Source organism: Caretta caretta, chromosome 11, assembly GCF_965140235.1.
Source record: "Caretta caretta isolate rCarCar2 chromosome 11, rCarCar1.hap1, whole genome shotgun sequence".
Lineage (NCBI taxonomy): Eukaryota > Metazoa > Chordata > Testudines > Cheloniidae > Caretta > Caretta caretta.
In genome coordinates, this window is record NC_134216.1 from 12048098 (window position 1) to 12074637 (window position 26540).

General features: G+C 42.2%; 1 protein-coding gene across 6 annotated transcripts in view; it reads left to right on the forward strand.

Moving 5' to 3' along the window:
* The window catches only part of KALRN (kalirin RhoGEF kinase), a 779108-nt gene that overhangs the window by 213426 nt on the left and 539142 nt on the right, over nt 1-26540 (forward strand). For all 6 annotated transcript variants that reach the window (XM_048869043.2, XM_048869046.2, XM_048869044.2 and 3 more), the window contains exon 2: nt 21081-21155. In XM_048869043.2, coding sequence (XP_048725000.2) covers nt 21081-21155 — 75 coding nt within the window. The remainder of the gene's footprint in view (nt 1-21080; nt 21156-26540) is intronic.

The window sequence follows — 26540 nt, forward strand, 5'->3', positions numbered from 1 at the left end:
TCATGCTCTTCTCTTTATTTGAAGGAAACTATTTTCTGACTCCTCAAAGTGCCCTTTTCCTCAGTACAGGAGAGCACAAAGCACACTGTTCCCTGTGGAACTAAAGAAGGAATGTTTGCAGAGCAGTTAGCAAAAGATGTTCCTGCTGAAAGCTTTTTCAAGGATGACTCAAACAAGTGGGTTTTCTGAAATTGATATTCCTCAACTCTGATTTGATAAACAAATCATTGATGTGTGGTGGTGTGGGAATGCAGGGCATCACAGGGTCAAAAAAGGGCAGATAACACATGAAAAGGGCAGAAGACCAGCTCAGAAAAGCATTCTGTAAACACAAAATATAGGAAATGTTCTGAGAATTTGCATGCAGTGTGTAGATTACATAGTACACCGGGAAGTTCAAGTTCAATAGGCTGATGGCTCAAGAGTTTACAGATCTTGGCATCACTGCTAGATGAGAGGATCTTAAATGATTTCTCTAGTCTGCTAGGAATGGACATAGTTTCATTTAAGAGGAACTTTACATGTCTTCTCTTTCTACTTATTTTTATTTTCTCTTGAACAAATATATTTATTGAGGTCAGTTTTAGGAAAAAAAACATTTATGATTGATTTTCATAAGTCTTCTTACCCAGACCTAAAACAGAGAGTGCTGCTTCCACAGATGTCTGTTACACTGAATTCTTTCTCTACAAGGCTCTATTGTGACTACAGAAAAAGTGGAGGGGTTTATTGCCAACCCCACCAGAATTTTTACCCCTGGAAACAGAAATTGACTTCATTCATTTTAGTATGTAAAGATACAGAATACTATTTGTATTTCATAAGCCATGTCTTCTGGACACTATCTTAGTTACTTATATGGCCCTCTTTACAATAATATCTGAGCACCTCATAGTCTTTAGTGTGTACTTTTCTTCACAATCTCCCTGTGAAGTAGGGATGAACTATTATTCCCATTTTACAGATGGGGAACTGTGGCACAAAGAGATGAAATGACTCGCCCAGGGTCACACAGGAAATCTTTGGCAGAGTAGGGATTTGAAACTGGGTCTCCTGAGTTCCAGGCTAGCACCATAACCATTACCCTTCCTTTCGCTGGTACCCACATAAAAAGATGTCAAAGCATCAGGTTCCAGGGCACCAGAAATGGCTGCATCAGGACCCCTCAGCATAGTTAGGCTATATTGATGGCAGTCCCTAAACTATGGGCCACCTGCAGCTTTTGTTGACTTTGATTCAACTTTAAGGCATCTGACACTTTACAGGAGGTGATCAGCAACGGACAGGATTGGGCCAGAGAGAGGTTTCTTCTTTGCTGATTAATACAATGTAGAATGTGAAATCTGTGTTAATATACATACTGAGTTAATGGTGGGGAGCCATTTGCATTACCCATTCTCACATTAGGACTGCAAATAGCACAGAATAGGACTATGAGCATATAAAATATCAGCTGTAATACAAAGTGATCCAGAAATCTTTACATCCTCCTTGCTATTCAATGCTGTTCTATAGTGTTTCTAGGAAAAGTACATGAAGACAAGCCAGCAGCACTGCTTAATTTGATTGAGTGGTGATATAAGCTTGAAGTCAGGAAAGACAATGAATTCCCCATTGAGATCCCATTCTCATTGGTGCTACCTTGACTGGAGTAAATTATCCAGAGAAGATTATAGACAGTTGTCTCACATTTAAGAGCTCTGTGATTGTGGATGATTTGAAAGGAGCTTCTAGTCAGTGAATGTGTTTGTTGTAAGCTATGTAAATAACAGTTGTTGGGGCACTTCCTTTGGCTTTACCCCTGAATACATGAGCAGCACCGGAGAACAGCAGTACATTTTTCACCACCATAACTGCTGTAATTTGCCTGATGATAAATTGTTAACAACTTTCCTTAATGATGGAAGCCAGAAGTGTGCTTTCCAAACCAACAATGTTACACTTAACTAGAAATTATGACATTCTTATTTAAGTACACATCCTCATTTCCCCTTAGTGGGGGAAAAATTATTTGAGGCTCACTGTTCTCGGCTTGGCTGGGCTGCATGTGTCTGTAAGATGCACGCAGAAACTTTTGTTTATAAAACCAGCATGGAAGAAGTACTGGGCATGCAAAATCTGATAACCTTTTAAAGGATAATTCCAGATCTGTTGACTTATTGCATCCTTAAATACCTTCAGTATTCCCAACCTTCACTGTCTAATAGTCCACACTCCCAATGCCTCCTATGCTGCCCTTATACATGGCACAAACTCCCTTAACAATCTAAAAAAACAGTATATAATGCTCGTTCAAGTCCTTCTATAAATACCCATTGCAGCCATGATGGCATTGCCTACAGCAGTGTTTCTCAAGGACTGATCTGTGGACCGTGCTGGTCCCTGACATCTCCCTGACACAGTTTAGGAAGGCAATAAGCCACTCCCTGGTATCAAAAAGGTTGGGAAACACTGGCCTACAGAACACGACAAGTAGGTGATGGCTAGGCAGTTGTGACTTTGTATGCACAGATTGTCTACATGATAATTTACTCCTTGGAGCTAAGATCATGTGTATTATCTCATCCCCCTTCTTTTCCATCCCAAATCATGTGTTTATCTGTCTGTTGATTCTTGTCATTAATTTTAGGGCAATTTTCTCAGCTGCTGTCCATCAACATGGACCAATTTACACCAGGATTTAGCCCCGAAAGATTATAACTTCTTTAAAACAAGGAACCATCTTTTTGCTACTTGTTTATATAGTGTCTATAACAACGGGGCCCGAATACCTTATATGGGCCTATAGGCATTACTATAATATAAAAAATAATAATGTATATGTGTTAACTCTTAGAAAATTGGTGTTTTCCAAACTGAGAGGCAGATGAAGGCTTAAGTTGTATGCAAGTATATGTCTTATGTATATGCCTGTCTAATCAATTTGACCATATGTCTAATGGAATAATTTGCAGTTGCTACACGTGGGTGCCTAAAGTTAGGCCGTCTAAATCCACATTTAGGCACTGAAATAAGCAGTCAGATTTTAAGAGGTACAGAGGCCATGCCATTTCAGGGAAGTTAGTGGGAGCAGCTTCTGAAAATCAGGTCCCCTATCTGAGTGCCCAAATTATGGATTTAGGTAACTAGCTTTGAAAATATTAGCCTTAATTTTTATTCCTTTTCATTCCTGTTTGACTTGGAGAGCCAGTGCAGCTCTGGGAGACAGAGAAGAATTCTGTTCAGGCTCATGCTGGCCTTGTACAAGCCAGAAAGATGACAACTTAACTCTCATATCCCAGTGTGGGTTTATAGGCCTGACAGTTAGAAAAACAAACCAAACATCTTTTTACTTGTAAACTGAGCACATTTGATCTGGAAGTCATTGAGATGCAATAAACATGGAACTCCACAATCCCATTTTTATGGAGTCACTTTTCAGAGTAGAACCGCACTTAACAAAACAGTCATTATAATTGAATAGCAGGGTTTGTGAAAAGTGCTGGATTGAAAACATTGATGACAGAAGCCTTCTGTTTAATCAGGGAACAGCAGTGACAGTGGTAACATAAACTTACAACATGCTGTTCCTCAAACAACCTATACCAAAGGCAGGACTTAATTTGTAATGAAAGAGGTGCCAAGGCTCACGCAATTAGGTGCCAGGGTTCAAGCAATTTTTTTACTTTCATAAATGAAGCAGCAAGCCTAGAAGTGCCGAGGCTCAGCCCTGGCAAACCCTGGCACAAATTAAGCCCTGACCAAGCCTTTTTGGGACTTGTCTGCATTATTACATTTGGTACCTGTTTCCCACAACTGGTGCAGGGTGCACTGGAGTTAGCAATGGTGGAAGATGAAGTGTGGACACTCTTTTTGGAGCATATTTCTGTGACACAGTGCACCCTGTCGTACTAGCACATTTGCAGCTGCACTGTTGCTAGAAAATAAGAACCACATTTTCAGAAACTCAGGGATGAAAAAGTAGTTCAATTGTTGTTGCCCATTTGGTTTCTGTGCAAATAACCATCCAATGTTGCCAATTACTGCTGGGTATACTTGTGCTTTTTTTTATGATGTGGACACCTGACTGCTGGGAACTGGAGCTCAGATTTTCAAAGCCACTAACTCATATAGTTTACGGAAAGTTTAATTGAAAAAGTATATAAATAATGCCTTTATGCTAAACTCAAGAGAATGGATTCTTCTAACAGTATCAAAATACAGCCTTCTGAATATTCTGACAAAAAGGAGGACGCATTTAAGTGTATTAGATATCACTGGGGGCTTGGGTTCTTTATTGCTGTCTTAGAAAGTTATTCTTTAGGGAGGAGTTTAAAGTGTATGTGAAAAGAAAATTATTTTCTTCCTGTAGTATTATTTGGGCAATTTATGGGCTCATTTGATTCACCAGTTTGCCTCTCATCAATATTTATTCCCATAATCTAGGAGTTTTGTGCGTGGTTCTGTGGTGATGCTTGGGGACAATGGGTGCGTTTGAAATGCATAGACTGACATATGGAGTTACTGCTCAGGGTGACACATTTGTAATTTGTCAATGTGAGAGCAGTCAGTGTGCTTAGTACTGTAGTTCTTCAGTGGGGTGAAGACACCATCTCTTTGTTTCTCTTTGCATATCAATTTGAATTATTTTCTGTGGATGGAATGGTTGCTTGTCCATTTCACAGTACACTACTTAGAACATTGGATACTGTGGGACTGGTTATCTGGCCTCTTCCCCATATGTATGAAACAATGACAATGTAAATTTCCTTCCATAATATTTTTAATATACATTATTTATTCACATTCATGTCATGATTGCTCTATCTTGCAGTTTTCATTAGTAGTCAGCCTTACATATCTCTTACACCAGAGGTTGTCCAACTGTGGTCCGCGAGCTCCGTTCAGGTGGTCCACAGATAGTTCCCTCTAAGGTGTGCGTCTGGGCGGCTGCACATGAGAGAATGAAGATGCCACTCACCTAATTAGTGGAGTTGCGCAGGCGTGGCTCCACTAATTAAGTGCCTGGACCCTGGAGGAGGTGCACTTGTAAGATGACGTGGTGGCCTTGAGGGGAATAGAGGGTAGGTGGGAGGGGGCAGTGGGGTGAGAAGAGGGGGTGGGGGGAATTTGGGATGTACAGGATTGCAGCGACCAGAGAAAGAAGTGACTGTTCCCAGCTCCAGGGCTGCGGCTGCTGGGGAGAGTCGGCCCTCCTCACCAGCCTTAGCTCTGTGGCTGCTGTGGCGGGGGAGAGACCCCACTCCTTCTCAGCTCCAGGACTGCCGCAGCGGGGGAGAGAGGGCACATCCATCGCATTAGAAAGGTAAAACTACTGATATGAAAATATGAGTTGTGTGCTTTTATTTGTAGAACAAAAAAAAATTAATTTTTGTTTAATTAGCACTTTTATCCAAAGTGCTTTACAATAGTTAGCTAATGGTACAAGCAACATTTGGAAAGATCATTAAGTGGTCCGACGAGACCCTCAAAAATTTTCAAGTGGTCCACGGGAAAAAAAAGTTTGAGAACCACTGTCTTGCACTATGCAGGCAATAGGTGCCTTAATGTAAACTAATATTTTAGCATTTGATATGGATTTGTCCTGCGGAGATTGGTGGAGAGATCAGATTGTGTAGATATGTTTTCATGGATGGCGATCTCATCAGATCACACAAATTAAGCAAGTTTTGTCAGAGACATGGCCAAGGAAAATACAGATGATACAGGAAGTGTCATTGGTGACTCAGCAGGGAATACTCTTCCAGCCAAATCAGTTCCAAACCAATGCCACAGCATGGTTCTAGTGGGGATTATGCAGATACTGGAGGTGATGACTTTTGGGTGAGATGTAAACCTGAGATTCTGGACTCTTCCGTTCATTATAGATTCCACAACACTTTTTCTAAGATTAAAAGTTTTGGCCTAAAGTCTGGCTACTGTTCTAACACAGGTAATTACAATCTTTTTGCCTAAGTGCTTTAGGGCAAGGACTGTCACCCACTCTGTATTTGTACGGCACCTTGAACAATAGACAGAGATAGCTGGAGGATAACAGTTGTGTTTTGCAGCAACTTTTTAAGTTTTGAAATTTGTTTTTTGTTCCAAAAAGTTTCATGTTTTTTTAAAACCAGAATTGTGCCAAAGTGCCCATTTTCAGAACAAAACCTGAGCTTGTCAATTCAGGCAGGGACGTGTGTATGGCACCAGGGTTTCTGTGGGGAGACACATTCAAGCCCCTTCTCTGCCTGATTCAGAGAGATCTGAAAACACTCAAATAACTCTCAATCAGGGATAGCAAGGATTTGAACCCAGGTCTTCCAAATCCCAGCTAGTGCCCCAACCAGCTGTCCATAGAACATGAGCTCTTGCTACTATCTCTGCCCTATAGCCAGAGGTGTAATTTCCAGCTTGGGTAGCTGTACATGTGCTAGCTCTGATGGCATTACTGCTCTAAAAATAGAAGTGTAACTGTGGGGTAAATGCTCGAGCGCTTAGTTTGTGCTGCTGCCCACGCTGCAGCAACTACGCTTCTATTTTTGGTGTGCTAGCTTGATCAGAGCTAGTGCATGTATGTCTCCCTGTGCTGGAAATTCATTTTTCCTTCACTTTAGAAGCAAATAAGAAAATACTACTAAGTTTCTCTTTTACCTCTTTCATTTAATGTTATTGTTTCTAATTAAACCTAACATTTTATTGACTCCAGACTGTAATTTAAGTCTTTACTTCAAAGCGAATTAGCATGGCAACTCCTAAGTGTTATTGATCAATTGACATAATGGACAAATCATTTCTGCAGCAACACTGGAGTTTGCTGGAAAACAACATGGAAGCCTTCATGTTGAGCCGTAAAATAAAAACATCCACAGACCCAACCAAATAAAATTATTTTGTTAGCAGAAGATTAGGAACAGTAATATAAATGTGTGTTCCGGGGGGTGGGAGGGAAAAACCACAAGATAACTTGGGACAGTGTATATTGTGTCAATTAAAAATACATTTGCAATGGGAAAAATCATAAGTGGCATGAAAAAAAATTACAGATGGAGGAGTGAAGTCTTACCCATGGTAGTAAAACTGGCAGAGGGGAATTGTGTATGCCCCTTTTTTGCCAATGGCCTGAACCCCATTGAAGTCAATGGAAGTCTTTCTCTTTACTTCAGTTGGATTTGGATCAGGTCCCTAGTGTTTAGGATTCCAACAGGGTTACATCAGCAGCCAGTAGCTAGGTCTTGTACAAGAAACCATGGGCTAAAATAGGCCTGAGTTATGACCACAACCTTAAATTCATTTTATTATGGGAGATTTTTAACCCTACCTTGTTATTAATCCACAAGACTATTTTATTAAAAAGAATGTGATGTTTCTCCTTGTCTGGTTTTGCTCATTTTTGCAGAGCACAGTGTTCAGTATAACCTGAATAAAAGGAAATAGCAACCAGCAAAATCCCTTTATAAGAGGGGAAGATGTGCCTAGAAAAGGCTTTCATAAAATAGCCTGGGGGAAAAATGAAAATTATACCAAATATGGAGCACTTTTCTCAGACCTGCTGCAGAAAACAGTGTCAGTGCCGTGCCGTGCCCTCTGCCTTTGCAACGTAGCAATGTGATTAGAATACTAGGCTAGAAGGAGGGGCTCTAAATTAGTGGCCTGTGCTTTATAGACAAGTTAGATGGTCATTTGACTCCAGCTGTCAGGGATCTATATGGTAACAGCTTGCACCCTCCAGAGATCAGTCAGATTTCATTAACCTGTAGCGAGTTCTTTGTGCAGCTCTGAGCTCCCTTTAGCAAAGGGAAGCTAATTTGCTGAGTTTAGGCGGTAGCTGGGTTAATCTCATTAGATATATTTTTCTCCCTTCTCTAAAGTAAAGCATGTTTAGGATGAAGAGCATGTTTCTGGTAACTGTGGCCTTCAGTTTTACAGTGTAATAGGATATGTGAGATGAGATTAAATGCATATCCTTCTGTATCAGGCATCAATAAGGCTGCCTGGTAGGTTTATATAACTATACCTCATGTTGTACCAGCTCAGTAAAGTTAAAGTGGTGACTTGTCCGGGAAGGGATCTGAACAGTTGGTGATGTTAGTTTTTATCATAGACTTTTTTTCATCCTGTTTTCACCAAAAGACATGTATAAGGGAAGCTGCATTTTCAAGTCACTGGTGACCCATGTCTTTTCAACATTACAAATACATTTAACGTTCTTGCCACAAGAATCTCAGGGTTCCTAGAAAAATATATCCTAGGGCTATAAACATTGGTCCATTTGAAAGATTTGGATAATAGGGGCTATATTGGCTTTAGACAGTAATTGAAAAGATGAGTAGGCTGACATTACATTAAACACAGACAGGCAGTAATTAATTGCTGTACATATATGGTGTGGAAGAAAAAATGTTAAGCTTAAAAAAAAAAAAGTGTGCCTCGGAAGTCTTTAGCAATCAAGGAGGTAATTTGCTTTCCAAAATGATTCACAGCATCTCAGCTTAACTAATTAACAAAACAGCAGGGTTTTTGAATTTAACAGCAGCAGGGTTAGGACTCTGTGGGTACAACTACAAATGCCATCTAAGAATGTATTTCTAATCCTGCAATCAAATACCTTGGGATATTGGGTTTGCTCTTTCACGTCAATAGGCACCCAGCACCTTCCAGGATCAAACCTGTGGAGCAGTCAGAGTTAAAAGTGGCTACTCTCTGTAATAGGAGCTAGATGAAGGTGAAAGAGGCAGGTGGAGAGGCGGAGGATTTTGCAGTGACAGGCATGACTCAGCGGTCCATAAAATGATTTTTATTAATGTTTAATGCATGTCAAAAATGTCAGAATAAGTAGGAGACATAAATTATTTAGTTTTGTGAGTTTTTTACCCTTTCCCCCCTGCTGATATATGTAAAGTGTTAGTTCCTGATTTGTTTAGGTATCTGATGCTATCTGAGAAGTTAAACTGATCACCTTTACACTTAGAACATTTCACTGCAGCTCTTTTGAGAAGAATTAATGCTACTTTGTGGTCCAGTGTTTCACTAGAGAGCACTGAGAGATCTGGAGTGATTGGTGACTGGATTATATAAAATCTGGTAAAGTGGGTTGTGATTATTTGAGACTGATTTCTGGAGGAGTGGGCCATTGAATAATTGAAACAATGATAATGAAACCTAGAACAACTCTGGGGTCCAGTCTGCTACGTGTACTTACTTGGGCAATTCTTATGGCCCTTGAGTAAAAGACAGTGGACTTGTGACCTGAGTCATAGTTTGGTTCCTAATTCTCCCTTGTTCCAGAATTGGAGTAAACTGTGTCAGCTCTTTTATCTGGCCCAGTTTACTTCACCATCTGTGCTGGCAGAGGCATGGGTCATGGTTCTGTGAATTGCCCAGCCCTGCTCTACAACGTCTTACCCATCAGTATGGGAGAGTAGCAGTCCCTTGGAGGCTGCTCTTCCAGCACTGCTGTGACTGCTGATGCATGTAGCCACATAGAGGCTGATCATGCCGGCTGCCCCCTTACTTTTCTGTGTGGGCTTATGCCATGGATCAGTTTGGCTCTAAATGGCAAATCCTTACTCATTCAAGAATTCACACTGAAGTCAGTGAGCCTCCTCACCAAAGAGGGACCAGCCACTTCAGTAAGGACTATGCATATCAGTTGCAGGATCCAGCCCTCATTTCATTTAGAGTCTTTTGAACTAGCTGGATCTGAAAACACTGCAGAAATAAATAATATCTATGGAATTAAAATCCTAAGCAATGGTAGAATGAGAGTAGGACCAAGAGATATAAACAAGGGAGGAAAAGTTTCTCTTCAGATGAGAAGAGTTGGTGAGACAGACATAGGAATAAAAAGATTAAAGAGAACTAATTAATAATTAGACCTGTGCTTCTGAATGTATAACGTGAACCAAAACCAAAGATGGATTATTATTTTTAATTGAAAAAACATAGTGCCATTCACACAAGACCCAATCCTTCTCCCATCCAAGTCAATGGGAACTTTGCTGGTGTATTTGTATGTGTTAGGATTGAGCACATGCACTCTATTAAAGAAAGAATAACCAAAAAAAAAAAAGGTTTCTATCTTAGAAGAAATTAACAGATTGTTTTTAATTTTGGGGAAAATGCAGTTCTGATTGTTTGGGATTTTGTTAAGGTTCTTAGGAAAGTTACAGGCGCTGAGACTAGGATCTGAATTGGCCTCTAATTAAAGTTGCTTTCTTACTGTCTGGCATTAAATCCCCTTGGGAAGCAGATGTTTGGAAAGCCCACTTTAGGCACTGGCATATGGTTCTTTTGTAAGGCCAGGGTTTCACTCCTGAATGTTGTACATAATTAGATATTTTATTTTTTCATCCTAGAAAAGTTACTGGGGACTGGAGACCTCTAGAAATTTGAGAATCTGGTTTTCTGTTAGATAGGTGGGTGACCTAATGATGTCACTTGATGAATTACAGGTGCAGGCTGATGTCTTGCAACAACACTTATGGAAAAAGCCTATAGAAAATACCAAGAATGAAATCAATGTAGTTTATAGAAATTTTTCTAACCTACAGAATTTAATGCAGAATGAGATCCTTCTGTACCAATCTGTAGAGTTTTTAATGGTGAATTACATCCTTCTTATAGAAACCCATAGGCAGATTTAAAACAGTTTATAGGGTTATTAAATTCTATAGAGTGTTTCCATAAGGGATTCAGTTGTGACTGAAAGGAGAGTGAAATGAAAAGGAAATGTTCAAACACATAAGGTTTGGTCAGAGAAAACGCCCTTACTTGAAGCAACTGACAGTATTCTAGAGTAGAAATGGTCCCTAGCCCTGTACTAACAATGTTACAGGCAGCAGTCTTTTTGACAGTTATTGTAGAGCAGGAGTAGTCAATTATTTTTTGTCAAGGTTCAAATTTCTTGGTCAAGGTATAGTCAAGGCCCAGAAACCAGAGAAAAGTTTTTCACACTGCAATAACAATAATGATGGTAATAAGTAAATAAAAGATTTTGCAGTTGTTCAAAAGTGTCTGGTGGTCTGGATTTGGCCCGTGGTCTGCCTATTGACCATCCCTGCTGTAGAGTACAAAAATGTATAAGAGGAAAAGGATGGTTTTCTGGCTAAAGGCTCAGTCCTGCAAGGTGCTGATTATTCTCAGTTCCCTTTGCAGTCAAGTGTTCAGCAACTTGCAGTTTTGAGCCCTAAAAGTACAAGACTTGGCATCAGGTGATCCCACAAACTTCCGAAGTGATCTTGAGAAAGTCTCTTAACCTTTCTGTGCCTCAGTTTCCCCATCTGAAAAGGGAAATATTCTGATCTCCTACCTCAGAGGGGCTTTGTGAGGCTAAATTAATTAATGTTTGTAAAGCACTTTGAGATCTTCAGATAATAACAACATTCAACGCTTTTGTAAAACTTTTCATTTACAGATCTCAAAGTATTTTACAAAGGTGGGTAACCATTATTTCCTTTTTATAGTTGGGAAACTAAAACACAAAGAAGTGAAAACAGCTTGTTTAAGGTCACAGAGCAATATAGCAGCAGAGCCAGGAATAGAACACATGTCTTCTGACTCTGAGGCGCGTGCTCTAGCCCTAGGGCTATGGTGGCTAAAGGCATTTTAAGAGTGCCAAGAATTGTTACTTTTATGAGGGCAAGAAATGAAACTTCTTAGACTGATCCCAAGCCCCAGATGAAAATAAAAAAGGAATGCCACTAAAGTTTGACTTGCATTAGTTACATCCTCATAGTATTGTTAGTGTTTGTTTAAAATAAAATAAAAATAATCCTCTGCTGATGGACATAAAGTATAGCATTCACCACAGATTGTACATTAATTCAGTTTTCTTCTAGTGCTTTGAGTAGTTTTGTGCCTTCATATGAAAAGACAAAGTCTGGCTGTTAGCTGAGGTGTGATACACAAAGTGTCATGTTTTTGACTTCAGATGCTGAATGCAGTTTGTAAGAGGCCACATGTGCCCTGAAGCTGATGAATTTGCATGTTTGATACAAGTGGGTGTATCTTTATCAAAGCCTTGCCTATTATTTGGCCTCCTCTCAAGCTGTGGGGCCACAGTTTAGATGTTTGTATATTCAGAGGCTGTGTTGTGAGGCCTGGTGCTGCCAAGTGCCTCGTGGAGGGAATAACAATTTTAGCAATCAGCAACCCCCCTCCCCACCCCCCAAAAAAAAATTGACAAAACCTGCCAGATCTTAATGTCACAGACAAGGCAATGGGGGAGGGTTTTAGCTCACAGTGGCTACCCCTGTGTGAGGCTCTAAGTGACAGGAAATTTGAGAGACGGACTTTCCACTACAGAATGGGCAAGAGCTGCTGGATCTCTGACAAGTATTGGCAGAGCTTTGAAGGGCTGAGTATTGTTATCAAATAGCTCCGACTGAGGGGATGTTGCAGAAAGCAGTCATGTTGTATAATTAATAGAAGGAAGGATAGAATGGGGAAACATAACAAAATATTAGTTTTGGATTGGGTCTAAGTAATACATATAAAAGGATATTCATCTTTTCATTTTAGAATAAATTCAAGTGTAAGATGAATATAACCTTTGTCTTGGCTGGGATAAATTGTTTGGCATATGGACCAGTGGTATTAGTCTGCTGTGCATACTGTCTGTTTGGTTTCCATGGTTCTTGTGACTGAACTCTTTAAAAAGTTCACTAGGACACAGTTTAGACTATATTGCATGTGTATGTGTACACTATGCCTAGCAGCATACAAAGATTTACTCAGTATAGTACTAGGGGAAGTGTTACAGTTCAAATTCATAACGTACTGAGAGCTAGAGTCAACTGTCAGGTCCCAGTTCCATGCAGGACTGAGGCATATGTTTAACTTCAAACACATACTAAAGTACATTCTATACAACAAAGTACTTGTGCACTTTGAGGTCAATGGGATTTAAGCACGTGCTTAAATGCTTTGCTGAATTGGGTCCTCAGTTACATTGGTGTTACAGCAGTGCAAGTCCATTGAGGACAAAGGAGTTATTTGCATTTGCACTAGTGTAACTGAAAGCAGATTCTAGCTCCTGTTCTGTGAAGTGTAAGTAGTACAGTCCAGGCAAACTACAGTTCCATGGAAAATACCTGTTTTGTTGGGTTTTGGTTCTTTTGTGCTCCCCAGATGAACATTGCTCACTTTGGTCACATCTCCTGTTCAGTGTGTGTTGAATTCAAGCAGCCCATTCACTTGAACACAAATTCATTTAGGAAAGAGACAACATATGGCAGGAACACTAAATTAGATCCTATTGATTGAGAAGGCAAACAATGGAAAGTAGAAGACCGCTACTTTTCTATCCTTGTTGCTTTGGTTTCATTCAATCTGCCTTTTGCCCTGGCCTCACTGCCTTCTAACCTGAAAATCTGTAGTGGTTACTGATTATTGTGAACTCCACAGATATTATTTTATTTTCTTAATTGGTTATTAAGTAGCATAATAATCTCGGCTCTTGCTGAAGTTTGTAGATCCTGGTGTTAAGCTTCAGTAATACTCAGAACTCAATAATGATTTTTACAGATTAATAATGCCTTTCTGTCTTTAGATTTGATTCATTTCTTTCCTTTTTTAACTCCCTCAACAGAATGAGAATGGAAAATGAGATCCTACCTAGTCTAGGAATGACCTTGGTTTGGGCAAAATCTTACCATCTGGGCACCAGGTGGGGGAAAGGGAGGGGAAGATCCTCTTGCTCCTGAGTAAACAGAAAAGGAGTAATGCACTCCTCTTTTGCAATACATTCACAAGAGGTGTGGTCAACAGACAGGGGGCGTATTCACACCACTTGTCTCAGCCAGATGGTGCCTGCAAACACAGGTCGGAAGCACGTGTTGCTTCTCTTCAGCAATATGTGCTCTACCACACAATCCCCTGTCTGGTTCTGAACAAATCTGTCTAAAACCAGCATATTCCTGGTGGCAGAGAGCCCCTCAGGCACTGTCTTGGCTCCGCCTCACTGACCCTGCTAGGGCAGGATTTGCTTTTACTCTGCAGGGTTTGAACAATAAATATAATTTATAATAATAGTACATGACATCGCTTTCTTGCCTTCCATCCAAGGATCTCAAAGCCCTTTACAAACTTTAATGTTTTTAATTGCCACAGAAGGTTAAGAGGGGAGGGGATGTGGTTATATGAACCAAAGGAGGAAATGGAGTGCATTATGGGAAACCAGGAAGGACCAAGAGAGCTCAAGAGTAGGGTTGCCGGGTGTCCGGTTTTCGATCAGAACACCCGGTCGAAAAGGGACCCTGCCGGCTCCGGTCAGCACCGCTGACTGGGCCATTGAAAGTCCGGTTGGCAGAGCAGTGGGGCTGGCAGATTCCCTGCCCAGCTCCTTTTGGCTCCCAGGAGGCAGCCAGCATGTCCCTCTGGCTCGGGGATGGCTAAGGGGGCTCCGCACGCCATCCCTGCCCTGAGTGCCCCAGCCCACAGCCCCCTCCTGCACCCCCAACCCCTCATCCCCGGCCCCACTCCAGAACCTGCACCCCCAGATGGAGCCCTCACCCCCTCCTGCACTTCATCCCCCTGCCGCAGCCCAGACTTCCCTCCTACACCCTGAACCCCTCATCTCTGGCCCCACCCCAGAGCCCACACCACCAGCTGGAGCCCTCACACCCCTCCGCATCCCAACTCCCTGCCCTAGCCTGGTAAAAATGGGTGAGTGAGTGAGGGTTGGGGAGAGCAAGTGATAGAGGGAGGAGTGATGGAGTGAGAAGGGGCAGGGCCTCAGAGAAGCGGGGGTTTGGGGCAGGGGTGGGGCAACAGTGTTCGGTTTTCTGCTATTAGAAAGTTGGCAACCCTACTTAAGACAGAAAGAGAACAGGGTGTAATAAGGAACAAAAAGAATTAAAATGAGTATAATAAATGAAAACGGGCAAAAATACTGGGAAAAAAAAGTAATGGAGAGAGGGGAAAATATGAAAAAGAAAAGGGAAAGCATTTAGAGAAGAAAGAACTATAGCATTCTCCAAGAACATAGATAGGGGAAGGTCTTGTGGTTAAGACATTGGGCTAGGACTCAAGAGATATGGGTTCTAGTCCCAGCTCTAGACAGACTTCATGTCTGATCTTGGGCCAGTTACTTAATTTCTCTGTGTCTCAATTCCCCATCTGTAAAATGGGAAAAATAATACTCCCTTTCTCCCACCCTTAATCTGTCTTGGCTGTTTCCATTGTAAGATGTTTGCAGCAGGGACTGTTTCTTACTATGTGTTTGTACAGTGCCTAGCACTGATATTATTTAGTGCAACTAGGTGCTGCTGTAAGACAAGCAATAATAAAATCAACAGAGATTTAGGACCAAAAGAAGGATGAAGGAAAACAGACTCAAAATTCGGAAGAAAAAATTATTAAAAAAAACAGAAAAAGATTCTAGGAGGGGCCTTAGTGAAGAAAAGAAGGAACAAAGTCAATGTGACTCAGATTCATCCCACCATAATTCATAGACTTCAGTGAAGTTACACAAGGGATGGGTTTGGCCCAATTTAATGCCAAAGTTCCTTAAGTGGTAAAATCTGTTCTGAGAACTATTAAAAAATGTGGGGTTACTTTCCTAAAACATTGCATGGAGTTTTAGACGAGTAACTCCCATCAAAGTCACATGACTGTAACCCCATGCAGTGCTTTGACAATATGCCCTCTTTTTTCAGACACATACTCATTCTATGTATAAACTATTTCCACGGATTTTCTAACAGCTGATCTTTATTTGAAATTGAGAGAATACTGTATTTTCCAGATTAGAGTTAAATCATTTCTAGGAACAGCCAGACTGGATCATACCACTGGTCCATCAAGTCCAGTATCCTGTCTCCAACAGTGGCCAAAGCTATGTGCTTCAGAGAAAGAAATCCTGAAGTAGGCAGTTATGGGGTAACCTGTCTCCAGGGATAGTTTACTGTACTAACTCTAACTATTAGAGTTTGGCTTACACCCCAAGCTTGAGGGTTTATATCCCTTCCAAAGCTCTTGTCTATATTATTAATCTTTTCTACTATAACCCTGGATATTCTTGTTATCCATGTAAATGTCCAATCTTTTTGAATCCAGCTGAGCTTCTGACTTCAATATCATGTGGCAATGAGTTGCACAGGCTAATTTATGCATTGTGTGGAAAAAAGTATTTCCTTTTATTGGTTTGAATTTGCTATGTTTCACTGACTGTTCTTTTGTGGGAACATTCCTCAAGCTCCCTTCCTCAATCATATGGTGTCTGGGTTACTGTGCCCCCCTTAAAACTAGATCTCCCATTCAGAGAACTTGAGGTGGGTAAATGACTGCTTTGAAGTGTTGTTCTGATGTGAAAAGTGACTATGTAAAAATAGCATTATGGGATTAGTTCCATGTTTGTCATTTCTCAGTGACTCCATATCAAATGGGCTCAGTTTACAAGAAGAATTTTTCTAACTGCCAACCCTGTAAACCTGATCTTCTCACACCGTCACTAATAATAAAGGGTTTGGCAGGACTAATTATGCTTCACTGACACTTGTAGTCCAATGGCTGGGGCACTAGACTAAGACTCAGGAAACCTGGAATCTATCTGAGTCTGCTCCATCCTGGTGGGTGATCTTGGGCATGCCACTTCATTGGCTGTTCCTCAGTTTTCCCATGTGTAAAACTGGGACAACAATACTTAACCTTCTTTGTACTGTGCTTTGAGATCTACAGATCAAAAGAGCAGGAGAGATATTGTGGTGTAGTCCCATTCCCATTCATAATTGGTGAATTAGTGACTGGAAATGAGCAAACAGTTCCACTGATGATGCAGAAGGATTGGAATCTAGCTCACTTTTATCTGTCTTGGTCCTGAAGGGATAATAAGAGAAAAGAACAGAGAGAATTTGTATTTTGCCCTTAAAGTCAGCAGATCTGCTGATCTAGGGAGTACCTTTTTACAGTCTTTTTTCAGTGCAGAGCTGTACTTTTACCACAATTCTGTCCTTCTTCCCAACCATTTGCCAATGGCTAGCTCCATTCTTAGGAGGCAGAGTGAGGGTAAAGATGTGTGTAGTTGGATGAATAGTATTATTGGTGCCATGTTTTATGTATTAATCAGACCTGGGGTTTGTATACACAGGATTCCATAGGAAAAATTATACACTGTCATGCACAGAGGACATAGCATTTGGAAATAGAAACAAACACATCAGAAACCAATGTATTAGAAACAGCTGGTAGTTGGTATGAAAATGTTCTAATCTAAAAATAATAAGAATGGGCATGTTTATAAATTATAAACTAGAGAAAGCATATTTGCTGGGCCAGTTCCTCTCTGAGGCTGGGTTGCTGTTGATTTTTGGGCTGCCTTTTATCTTATTTGATCCTCTACTTTCCCTTTAAACACATACGTACCCCTCCCCTGCAACCCTTATTAGAAAAAGACTACAATATAATACAGTAGTGGTCCAAAACAATACAATTTACAGTAGTATTTTGCCACAGGGTGGGCTGGCTTTTTAAGAGGAGTTGTTACCTGTGACTAATTAGCTGCCTCCCAGGTGACAGGTTTGAGGCCAGGGATCAGGTGATGGCCTGCATGTCACCTGGGGCCAGTTTTTAAAGGTATTTAGGCACCCTATCTTTAAAAGTCTGGTCCCAGGTTCTTAGGTAAAAGACCAACAAGCAGCTTTGTTGGGTGAGAGAGCTGCAAAGAGTGGGTGGGCTCGTACAGAGGACCCTGGCCCAAGGGAAAGGACCTGGTTTACCTGTATGATTTATGTTGGACTGTTTTGGTGTCTGAGAGAGAAACCCATCCCTGAAGAAAGGGGCTGTAAATTTGATACTGTTGGGAGCTTGATTTGGTGCCCTGGCTGATGAGTTGGCCCATGGCTTGCAGTCTCTTCAGTGTTTTTGACCACTACTGAAGAGTACTGTAGTATGTTTTATAAGTGTATGCACACACCTGCATCTATAAACCCTCGTTGTGCCCATTCATACTTTCTGTCGCACCTATGCTCTCTTAGTAAAGGCTGTTGTAACATCTTCATTAAGAGGGTCTGAATCTACCACAGGTGCAGTTCCGAGGCTGAGTCAGGTGCAGGTGCAAGTGCAGGCACCATCATCATGGAAACTAAGTGTATTGCTGCTGTGCTGGTCCAGTGGGAGGTCACTCAAAGTTGTTCTGGAACCCATGGAGCTTTGCTCCTGGTGCATCAGGCTGAGAAGACCCTATTAATTTAATACATATGGCCCAATTCTCCAGCCTTACTCACATAGTGCCCAGTCAGCACCCACTGATATTAGTGGCAAAGGTCCTATTAACTTCAGTGGTGCAGAAACTGGCCAGTCTGCAGTACTGGATCCACTGTTTCCCTCAACATATGCAAGGTAACATTGGGTAAAGTTCTTCCTCCAGTGAAGTCAATGGTGTTGTATCAGGGAAAAATTTGGCTCAATGCTCTATTTCTGTACCTAAGAAGGATCATGTGCAGCTAATGTATCAGTTGCTCTGGTTTGTTTTATGATTTGTTTTAGAATCATAGGACTGGAAGGGACCTCAAGAAGTCATCTAGTCCAGTCTCCAGCAAATGGAAATTCCACAACCTCCCTAGGCAATTTAACCCTGACAGTTAGGAAGTTTTTCCTAATCTCCAACCTAACCCTCCCTTGCTGCAATTTAAGCCAATTGCTTCTTGTTCTATCCTTAGAGATTAGGAAAAACAATTTTTCTCCCTCCTCTTGTAACAACCTTTTATGTACTTGAAAACTGTTATCATGTCCCTGCTTAGTCTTCTCTTTTCCAGACTAAACAAACAAATTTTTTTCAACTTCCCTCATAGGTCATGTTTTCTAGACCTTTAATCATTTTTGTTGCTCTTCTCTGGACTGTCTCTAATTTGTCCACATCCTTCCTGAAATATGGCACCCAGAACTGGACACAGTACTCCAGTTGAGGCCTAATTAGTGCGGAGTAGAGTGGAAGAATTACTTCTTGTGTCTTGCTTACAACACTCCTGCTAATACATCCCAGAATAATGTTTGCTTTTTTTGCAACAGTGTTACACTGTTGACTTATATTTAGCTTGTGATCCACTCTGATCCCCAGATTCCTGATTGAATAAGGGGGTTAGGTAAATAACTGCATAAATCATCCTAAAATTTTGTCGGAGGCTAAATTACTGTTATCCAAGACCTGCAGTAAATCAATCATCTCTCTCCTTTCTATCTCAATTTTCATAAATACATGCAAATTATTTGCTTTTGAAGCTATCAGAAGTGAGTACCAAAAGGTGAGCACATGAGAGGATTCCACAAATCAGGGTTCTTAAAGTGCAATGCAAGATTCAAATATAGCCTTGAAAGGGGTTCAGATGCAGGTTATGGAAACCCTCTCCCTGTAAGTGCAGGAGGAGTGCAAATCGAATCAACTACTGCTATATTCTTCTGGGGAGCTCAGCCAGCAAGCAGTGCCTATTCCTTTATCAAGAAAGATACAAGAACCAGCATAATACATTTGTTTTATGAGGCTATACATATGCCACTGCTATCAGGATGGATCAAACATGAGCCATTTAGTACCACAAACACAGGCTGGCCTCTTTCGACCAGCTGAATTGAAGAAGAACTTCTGCAATGGCAAACGGCAGCCTTTTGTACTTACGCGGTCAGCCACTAGAGGATGACATGATCACATATGCAAGGCAGGTTATTACGCAAGCAAATACAGACTGTAAATTTAGAATGCTACACTAACTTATCTTTAATAGTAATAATAATAGTATATGTACAGATTAGGTGCGGTTGTTCGGCTGTCTGCAAATTTGCAGTAAGGACCTCGCCCTTGCAAAATGTGGGTAGCCTGCTGTATTATTGTATATGCTAGGGCTAGTTCACCTCTTACTGATTGCACAGACTTGCCGGGATAACGATCCCATGTCTTTGCTGTGTAAATAATGTATGGAACATGACAAAATACTCAGAGGGGCTTTTTTTCCATCCACATTCAATCTCAGACAATTAAAAATCCTCCGCGAGTGGTGCTGCCTTCAGCAGCTGTGACAAGACAAACCACAGAGTGTTGAACAACACAAGGCAGTCAGATGTTATAGCTGGAGTGAGACGCCTTATTTCAGGCCAATGAACAGAGCTGCTTCTAAGAGAGAGGTTTATCCCATGCTCTGCTTTTCTCTCAGACGAATGGTAAAAATAAAGTGTTTCAGTGCACACCGTCACCTTTTGTGTTCATGTAACCGTGGTGGGTTCAAAGTTGCATTGCAGCTATCTTTTTACGATGGGTGTTTGCTCTGCAATGACAGTTGCTCTGTAGACCAGGGCAACTGCAAAGATGTCCTTCAAATGTTCATTTTTCAACAGCAGCTGATGGAATAGCAGCATCTGGCCTGCAGTGGGACATTAATATTGGCTTATGGTATATAAGGAATGTGCTCTTGTCTTTTGAAAGAGTAGGAAACTCATGTCTTCTTGTGCTTCCAAGGGACTGAAAAATCAGTGATTTATTGGTGAAATTCCTTGAGGGGGTGAAGTCACTGAAACTGCAGGGGAAGATAAACAGCACATCAAAGTTCATGTAAACTGCAGGACTCGTACAAGGTTCTCTACCCTTTGAAATGGTGCAGCAGACTCTCCCCTTGGGTCAGCCCAGCTATACTGAAGGGGAAAAGACCAGGCCCCACATAAACCCAACCCCTTTGGTGAATCTGTCACCAGGGACGATGCTCGATTAGTGCAGGCGCTGTAGTGCCCACTTCACTTGTACTTGGGCTTTGCTTAGGGGCATATATGGGGAAGGCCACACTCTTCCATTCCTATGCACCTGCAAAGGGCGAGCCACAGGCTGGCCTATAGAAGGAAAGAGGGGAAAAAATTGATTCTCTGACTGAAAATTATTGACCCTACAGCACTCTGAAGAGTGAGATAGTCTGGGTGGATGCTTTCTGACTTTCCCCTTATAAATAAATTGCTGGTGAAGCTAATGCTGTTTGTGTCTCAACTACTACAATCTGTCTCATAGCCTATAAATTACAGAAAAGCACTTTCTGTTATTTGATTTGAGCAAAGTGGAGTGTGTAGGTAGCTGTATCCAGGGCCCAATCCCTTCTAATTTGGCATTGTTATTCTCCTCTGTTTTGCAGGGTCTTTTCGAAATGATGGCTTAAAAGCTGCTGATGTCCTTCCAATACTAAAGGAGAAAGTGGCCTTTGTGTCAGGTGGGTTCATCCTTTCATTTGTTTTCTCTTCAGAGGATGCAGAGCATCATGCCAATGAAAAGATGAGGAGCTCATTAGTAACAAAGACAACAACTTTTTACATCTTCACAGCACTGCACAGACATTTAAGGGCCAGTTTCTGATATCTGTACTGACATTGAATAATGCTCTGCTCCATGAGTAGTCCCACTGACTTCAATGAGATTACTTGCAGAACAAGATCCTACTCAGCATGTGTAAGGGTATTGGAATCTGGCCCTACGTGACTATGCCTCATGTACTGGGAGATAGGTAAATAGGCAGTACAAATGGACTCCTGGCATGAAGTTAGGATTGCCATTAAGATGTGAACCCAAATGTTCCCAAATTTCAGGGATCTTTGAATTAGCAGTTCCAGTTGGGACTTACTCTAAAGATAAGCCCTCAGGGACAAAGTCTTAATCTAGGTCTACATTACTACAGAGTTCTGGGAGGTTCACATCTGGCATCCTGCTATGGACTTTTTGCCAGTAAACAGCATTATACACATTTTACAGAAAGCACCATACTCTACGCCCTGCTGTGTATTCAGTTTCTAATTCCAGCCTGCAGCTTTCAGAAAACCCAGTGAAGGATAATGATGAGATATTAATATAGCACCTTTCACCCTCAAGGATCCCAGAGGACACTATACATTGATTTACAAATCTACATTCTGAGGAACAATCTCGGCACAGCAGATGTGCAGACATCTGGGGCAGATGGGCTAGCTAGAGGAGGTTGGGCTGGGGTGCTTTCAGTGTGGATTGGATTGAGGTTCTATCAAAGTATGTTAGGACTTGCTGGGGTGGGAGGGATGAGGAAGTATGGACTGATAATCTTATACTAAGATGATCATATTTCCAAAATAACAGAGGGACATTTTAGTGGCAGCAGTTTTACAGTTGTGAAATATTCCAGTGTGCTGCATTCTGTCTGTTTTCTTTGATCTTTTCTCCTGGGTGAGAAAAGCTCCACCTGGAACAGCTCTCCCTCTTCCTTTTGCACCCCTCTAATTCTTGCTTCCCTCCTCTCTGTGGTTCTGTTGACTACAGAGAGGAGGGAAGCAACAGAGAGAGAGAGTCTGTCAGTTACATCTCCTTCAGCAGCCCTCTGCTCCCAGAGGCACAAGAGCAGGGGTTTATGGTGACTAGATTAGATTAGAACATTGACTCATTAGACTCATACTGCAATGGTATTGCCTGACAAGTCACGATAAACATTGGCCTTGATCAATAGTTGGCGTTAAACATGCTCACTGTGTGATGACAATGAAGCAGGTGTAGAAAGTATTTTATACCAGGATAGCAATATGACTTGAATAAATATTTTTGTCATTATGAAAACCTCACAGTTAAACTGGGACATCTCAGGTGTCTTGAAAAGAAGTTCTCAAGACACTAAATGAAAAACCAAGACTATCCTAGTAGAACTGGGAGACGCAGTCATTTTATCTTACACTGGTTTTATCTGAACATCTCAATGGGTTTTATGTACTTAAACTACAGAGCAGGATCCCATCATCAGCCTCTTTGGAAGGTGGAACATGACAATTAACAGAGCACAGCAACTGCAGAACTGTTTTGGACAGGAATTGAAATTGAACAGTGTGTTCAGTGGAACCTGCACGAGAGGATTCAGACAGGGATTATGCTGGAATTGAGCCAGGCCCCTTATGGGGCCTTGGAACACTTGGAACTTCTATTCACTTGGAAATGATCATGGCATCATATGGAAACTCATGGAATCTTTAATAGGACAAGTGGTCTGGACCTTGGTTTTACTTATCTGAAACTCCACACTGTGGCTTGGGTTCAGTTCTGACTCAGAGGGGAAACTTCACTCACTGAATTACTAACTCCTTAAGTACTGACCTGGCCCGAACCTGCTTGGCTTGTGAAATTTAAAGGATTGCTGCCAAACATTTGTATGCTCCTCTTTAGTTTCTCACTGTGATTCACTGCAGACAGGTATACTTGGGAAAACTTTTCCCTGAAAGCCTCATTGGTCTCTGAAGTTTGTCTGAATGAAAATGTGATCATTCTTGACACAGCTAGCTAAATAGCTAGCTCACGATTTACAGCTTCTTCTCCAGAGTCTTCTACACAATGAATAGGGGTAATAATTGCCGGTGGCTTTTGAAGATGGAATGCATGAGGCTACAGAATCTTATTACTATAGTACCAGCATCATTCTTCAGTCCGGAGTCTAAGTACAGTTCAGTTTCTCTCTGTGTCATTGTAATGAGACAGATTGAGAAACGGATCTCTGTACGTGAATTGATTACTAGATTCTTTTAATTAAAATGGAACACGTTCCTAGAATATGGCATGACCACAAAGGAGAAAATGTTTGCTTAGAAAAAGAAAGATGAGAAAATTCTTGAGTCTCACAAAAATAATTCACTTGTAGTGTTGTCAGAACCGGTAGTGTGAGTGTTGGATTTGAAGTCTATACATCAGCATAAACGTCCTCAAGAGAAAAGTCATTTTTAGTTTTCTTCACTCAATTATTCTTATATCAAAGATATTTTTATATATTACAATTAACTCCAGCGAGAAGCGTATGCCAAAGTTATAGAGTAATTGGGGATGGTCTCCAAATCTTGATATTAAAAAAAAATGTATCAGTACACAGTCAATTCTCATCTGCTCATTTAGTTGTATGTTGTTTTCCTTTCCCGTAGTCTGTGGATATGTCTTCCCTTTCTAGGCCATGATCCTACAATGAGGTCGACCTATTGTAAGATTGGGTCTTTGGAGTATAAATAAACTCCTCATGGCAGGAGCCATACCTTTTGTACTTGTCCAACCCTTAGCACGTTGTGAGTGCTGCTGTTTTGTGATCCCATATCATTGCTTTGAGTCTCCCAACCATTCATTCAAATTGGTGAGATGGACCATTAATAGGAGGGTGTAACCAAGTAGTGTGCATTCCAATAGGGAGGGTCAAAAACAGACACAGCACGAACTTACAGTGCAGTCCAGTAGTGTCAGAACAATATGGAGACTTTCCGAGTGCCCTTGATTACAGATAGGGTTGCCAGGTGTTCGTTTTTTGACTGGAACACCTGGTCAAAAAATGGACCCTGGTGGCTCCAGTCAGCACCACTGACCAGGCCGTTAAAACTCTGGTTGGCAGTGCAGGCAGGTTCCCTACCCAGCTTTGTGCGGCTTCCAGAAGCAGCAACATGTTCCTCCGGATCCTAGGTGTAGGGGCGGCCATGGAGGCTCCACGCACTGCCCCCACCCCGGCTCTGCAACTCCCACTGGCTGCGGCCAATGGGAGCTTGAGGGGCAATGCCTGTGGGCAGGGCAGGGCACGGAGCCGGAGGGACATGCCGGCCTTCCCGGGAGCGGTCTGGGGTAAGCACTGCCCGGAGTCTGCACCCCTCACCCCCTCCTGCACCCCAGCCCCCTGACCAGCCCTGAGCCCCTTCCCACACCCAAACTCCCTTCCAGACCCCGTACCGCCTCCTGCACCCCAACCCCCTGCCCCAGTTCTGAGCCTCCTCCCGCACGCTGAACCCCTCGGCCCCAGCCTGGAGCCCCCTCCTGCACCCCAAACCCCTCATACATGGCCCCACCCCAGAGCCCGCACCCTCAGATGGATCCCTCACCCCCTCCCACAGCCCAACCCCCTTCCCCAGCCTGGTGAAAATGAGCAAGTGAGTGAGGGTGGGGGAGAGTGAGTGGAGGGAGGGGGGATGGAGTGAGCAGGGGAGGGGCCTCGGAGAAGGGGCGGGAAAGGTGAGGGGCCTTGGAGAAGGGGCCGGCACAAGGGTGTTCAGTTTTCTACTATTAGAAAGTTGGCAACCCTAATTACAGAGTTGAGGTGCAGCTAAGACCAGTTAGATTGTCCCACCTGAGGATTCTATTTCCAGTCCTAACAAACAGAGACACAATCCTAACAGCTGCAGGTACAATGTGGCTGCATCATTGGAATTTGATTGTTTTCTTAATTGACCACATGAAAACAGTTTAAGCAGTGGGCCTACTAGAGGCTTTTGCTACTTGCTCATGGCATACACCATAATAAGACCTTGGCTTTGCTCAGTTGATCCATTGTGCTGTGATCAGTAATGGATTTATAAGGGTTTGACAGTATTGGCGCAAACTGGAAGCCAGAAATTGATTTGTATATTGTGAAAAGGGGATGAGCAGAAAGGAAGGAAACAAAAAATGTTGTAGGTGATATTACTTCAGTGAGGAGTGGTGAAAACAGCATTCTGGAGTGGAAGTCCTCAAACTGGGGTACGCCTCCCTAGAGGGGCACAGAGGAACATTCAAGGGGGAGCAGCAGGGCCCAGGCCAGCCGCCATCAGGGATGGGGAGGGAGCGCCACCCAGCCCCACTCTGCTCCTAGCTCTGCTCTGGCCTGCCCCCAGCCATGGCCCTGGTTCCTGGTCCCACTCCCACAGGGGCGACTCGGCCCCTGGCCATGGCTCTGTTCCCAGCTCTGGTCCCGCCCCCAGCCTCGGCCCCCTTACACCTGTCCGAGTCCCCCCTCCCCCCCACATCCCAGGTGCTGCGGCCCCGTTCCTGGCTCTGGGGGGATGTGGATGGGGGGGGGGCATGAATATGAAAAGTTTGTAAATCACTGTTCTAGAGGATGTGATTACAGGTGTTCATGAGAAATACAGATGGTCCATTTGAAGAGTGAATTTATGTGGGTGAGTTGTTGTCATGGTTACAGGGCTACCTGCACCTATTTCCCCTTTCTGATCTGTCCAAGTACACCCCCTCAGGTGTAGACCTTCTCCCTTTACTTAGCCTGGTGCCGAATTCCACAATTGTCCCACCCTAAGAGCAGCCCTTGGGCTACAATGCCCTTTGTATCAACTGTGCTTACCCAGCAGGTCCGACTGAGCTGGATATCTGCAGTTCTTCCCTTTGGGAGTCTGTGATTAGTGGTGAATATAGGGACCAGACAGCCTTCTGAAACTACAGTATTCTTTATTTTGCAGTAGGAACAAAACATTTAAAGAAAAAAGATTTTAAAATAACAAACACTCTGCATACATTTATATTACTTCAAGGCTCTGATGGTAAGCTAGCCAGGTCTGACTTCTTCAAACACCGCAATGGGTGCCAGGGGACCCAATCTGGTTCCCTCGGACAATCCCCTGGGAATTCCACAATCTCTTTAGTAACCTATTCTACTACTTAACTATCATTATAGTTAAGAAGTTGTTCCTAATATCTAACCTAAATCTCCCTTGCTGCACATTAAGCTGATTACATCTTGTCCTACCTTCAGTGGACATGGAGAACAATTGATAACCCTCCTCTTTATAATAGTCCTTAACGTATTTCAAGACTGTAAACCTAGAGTGCATTTTAAAACCTGCGACACCAAGTCTCAGAG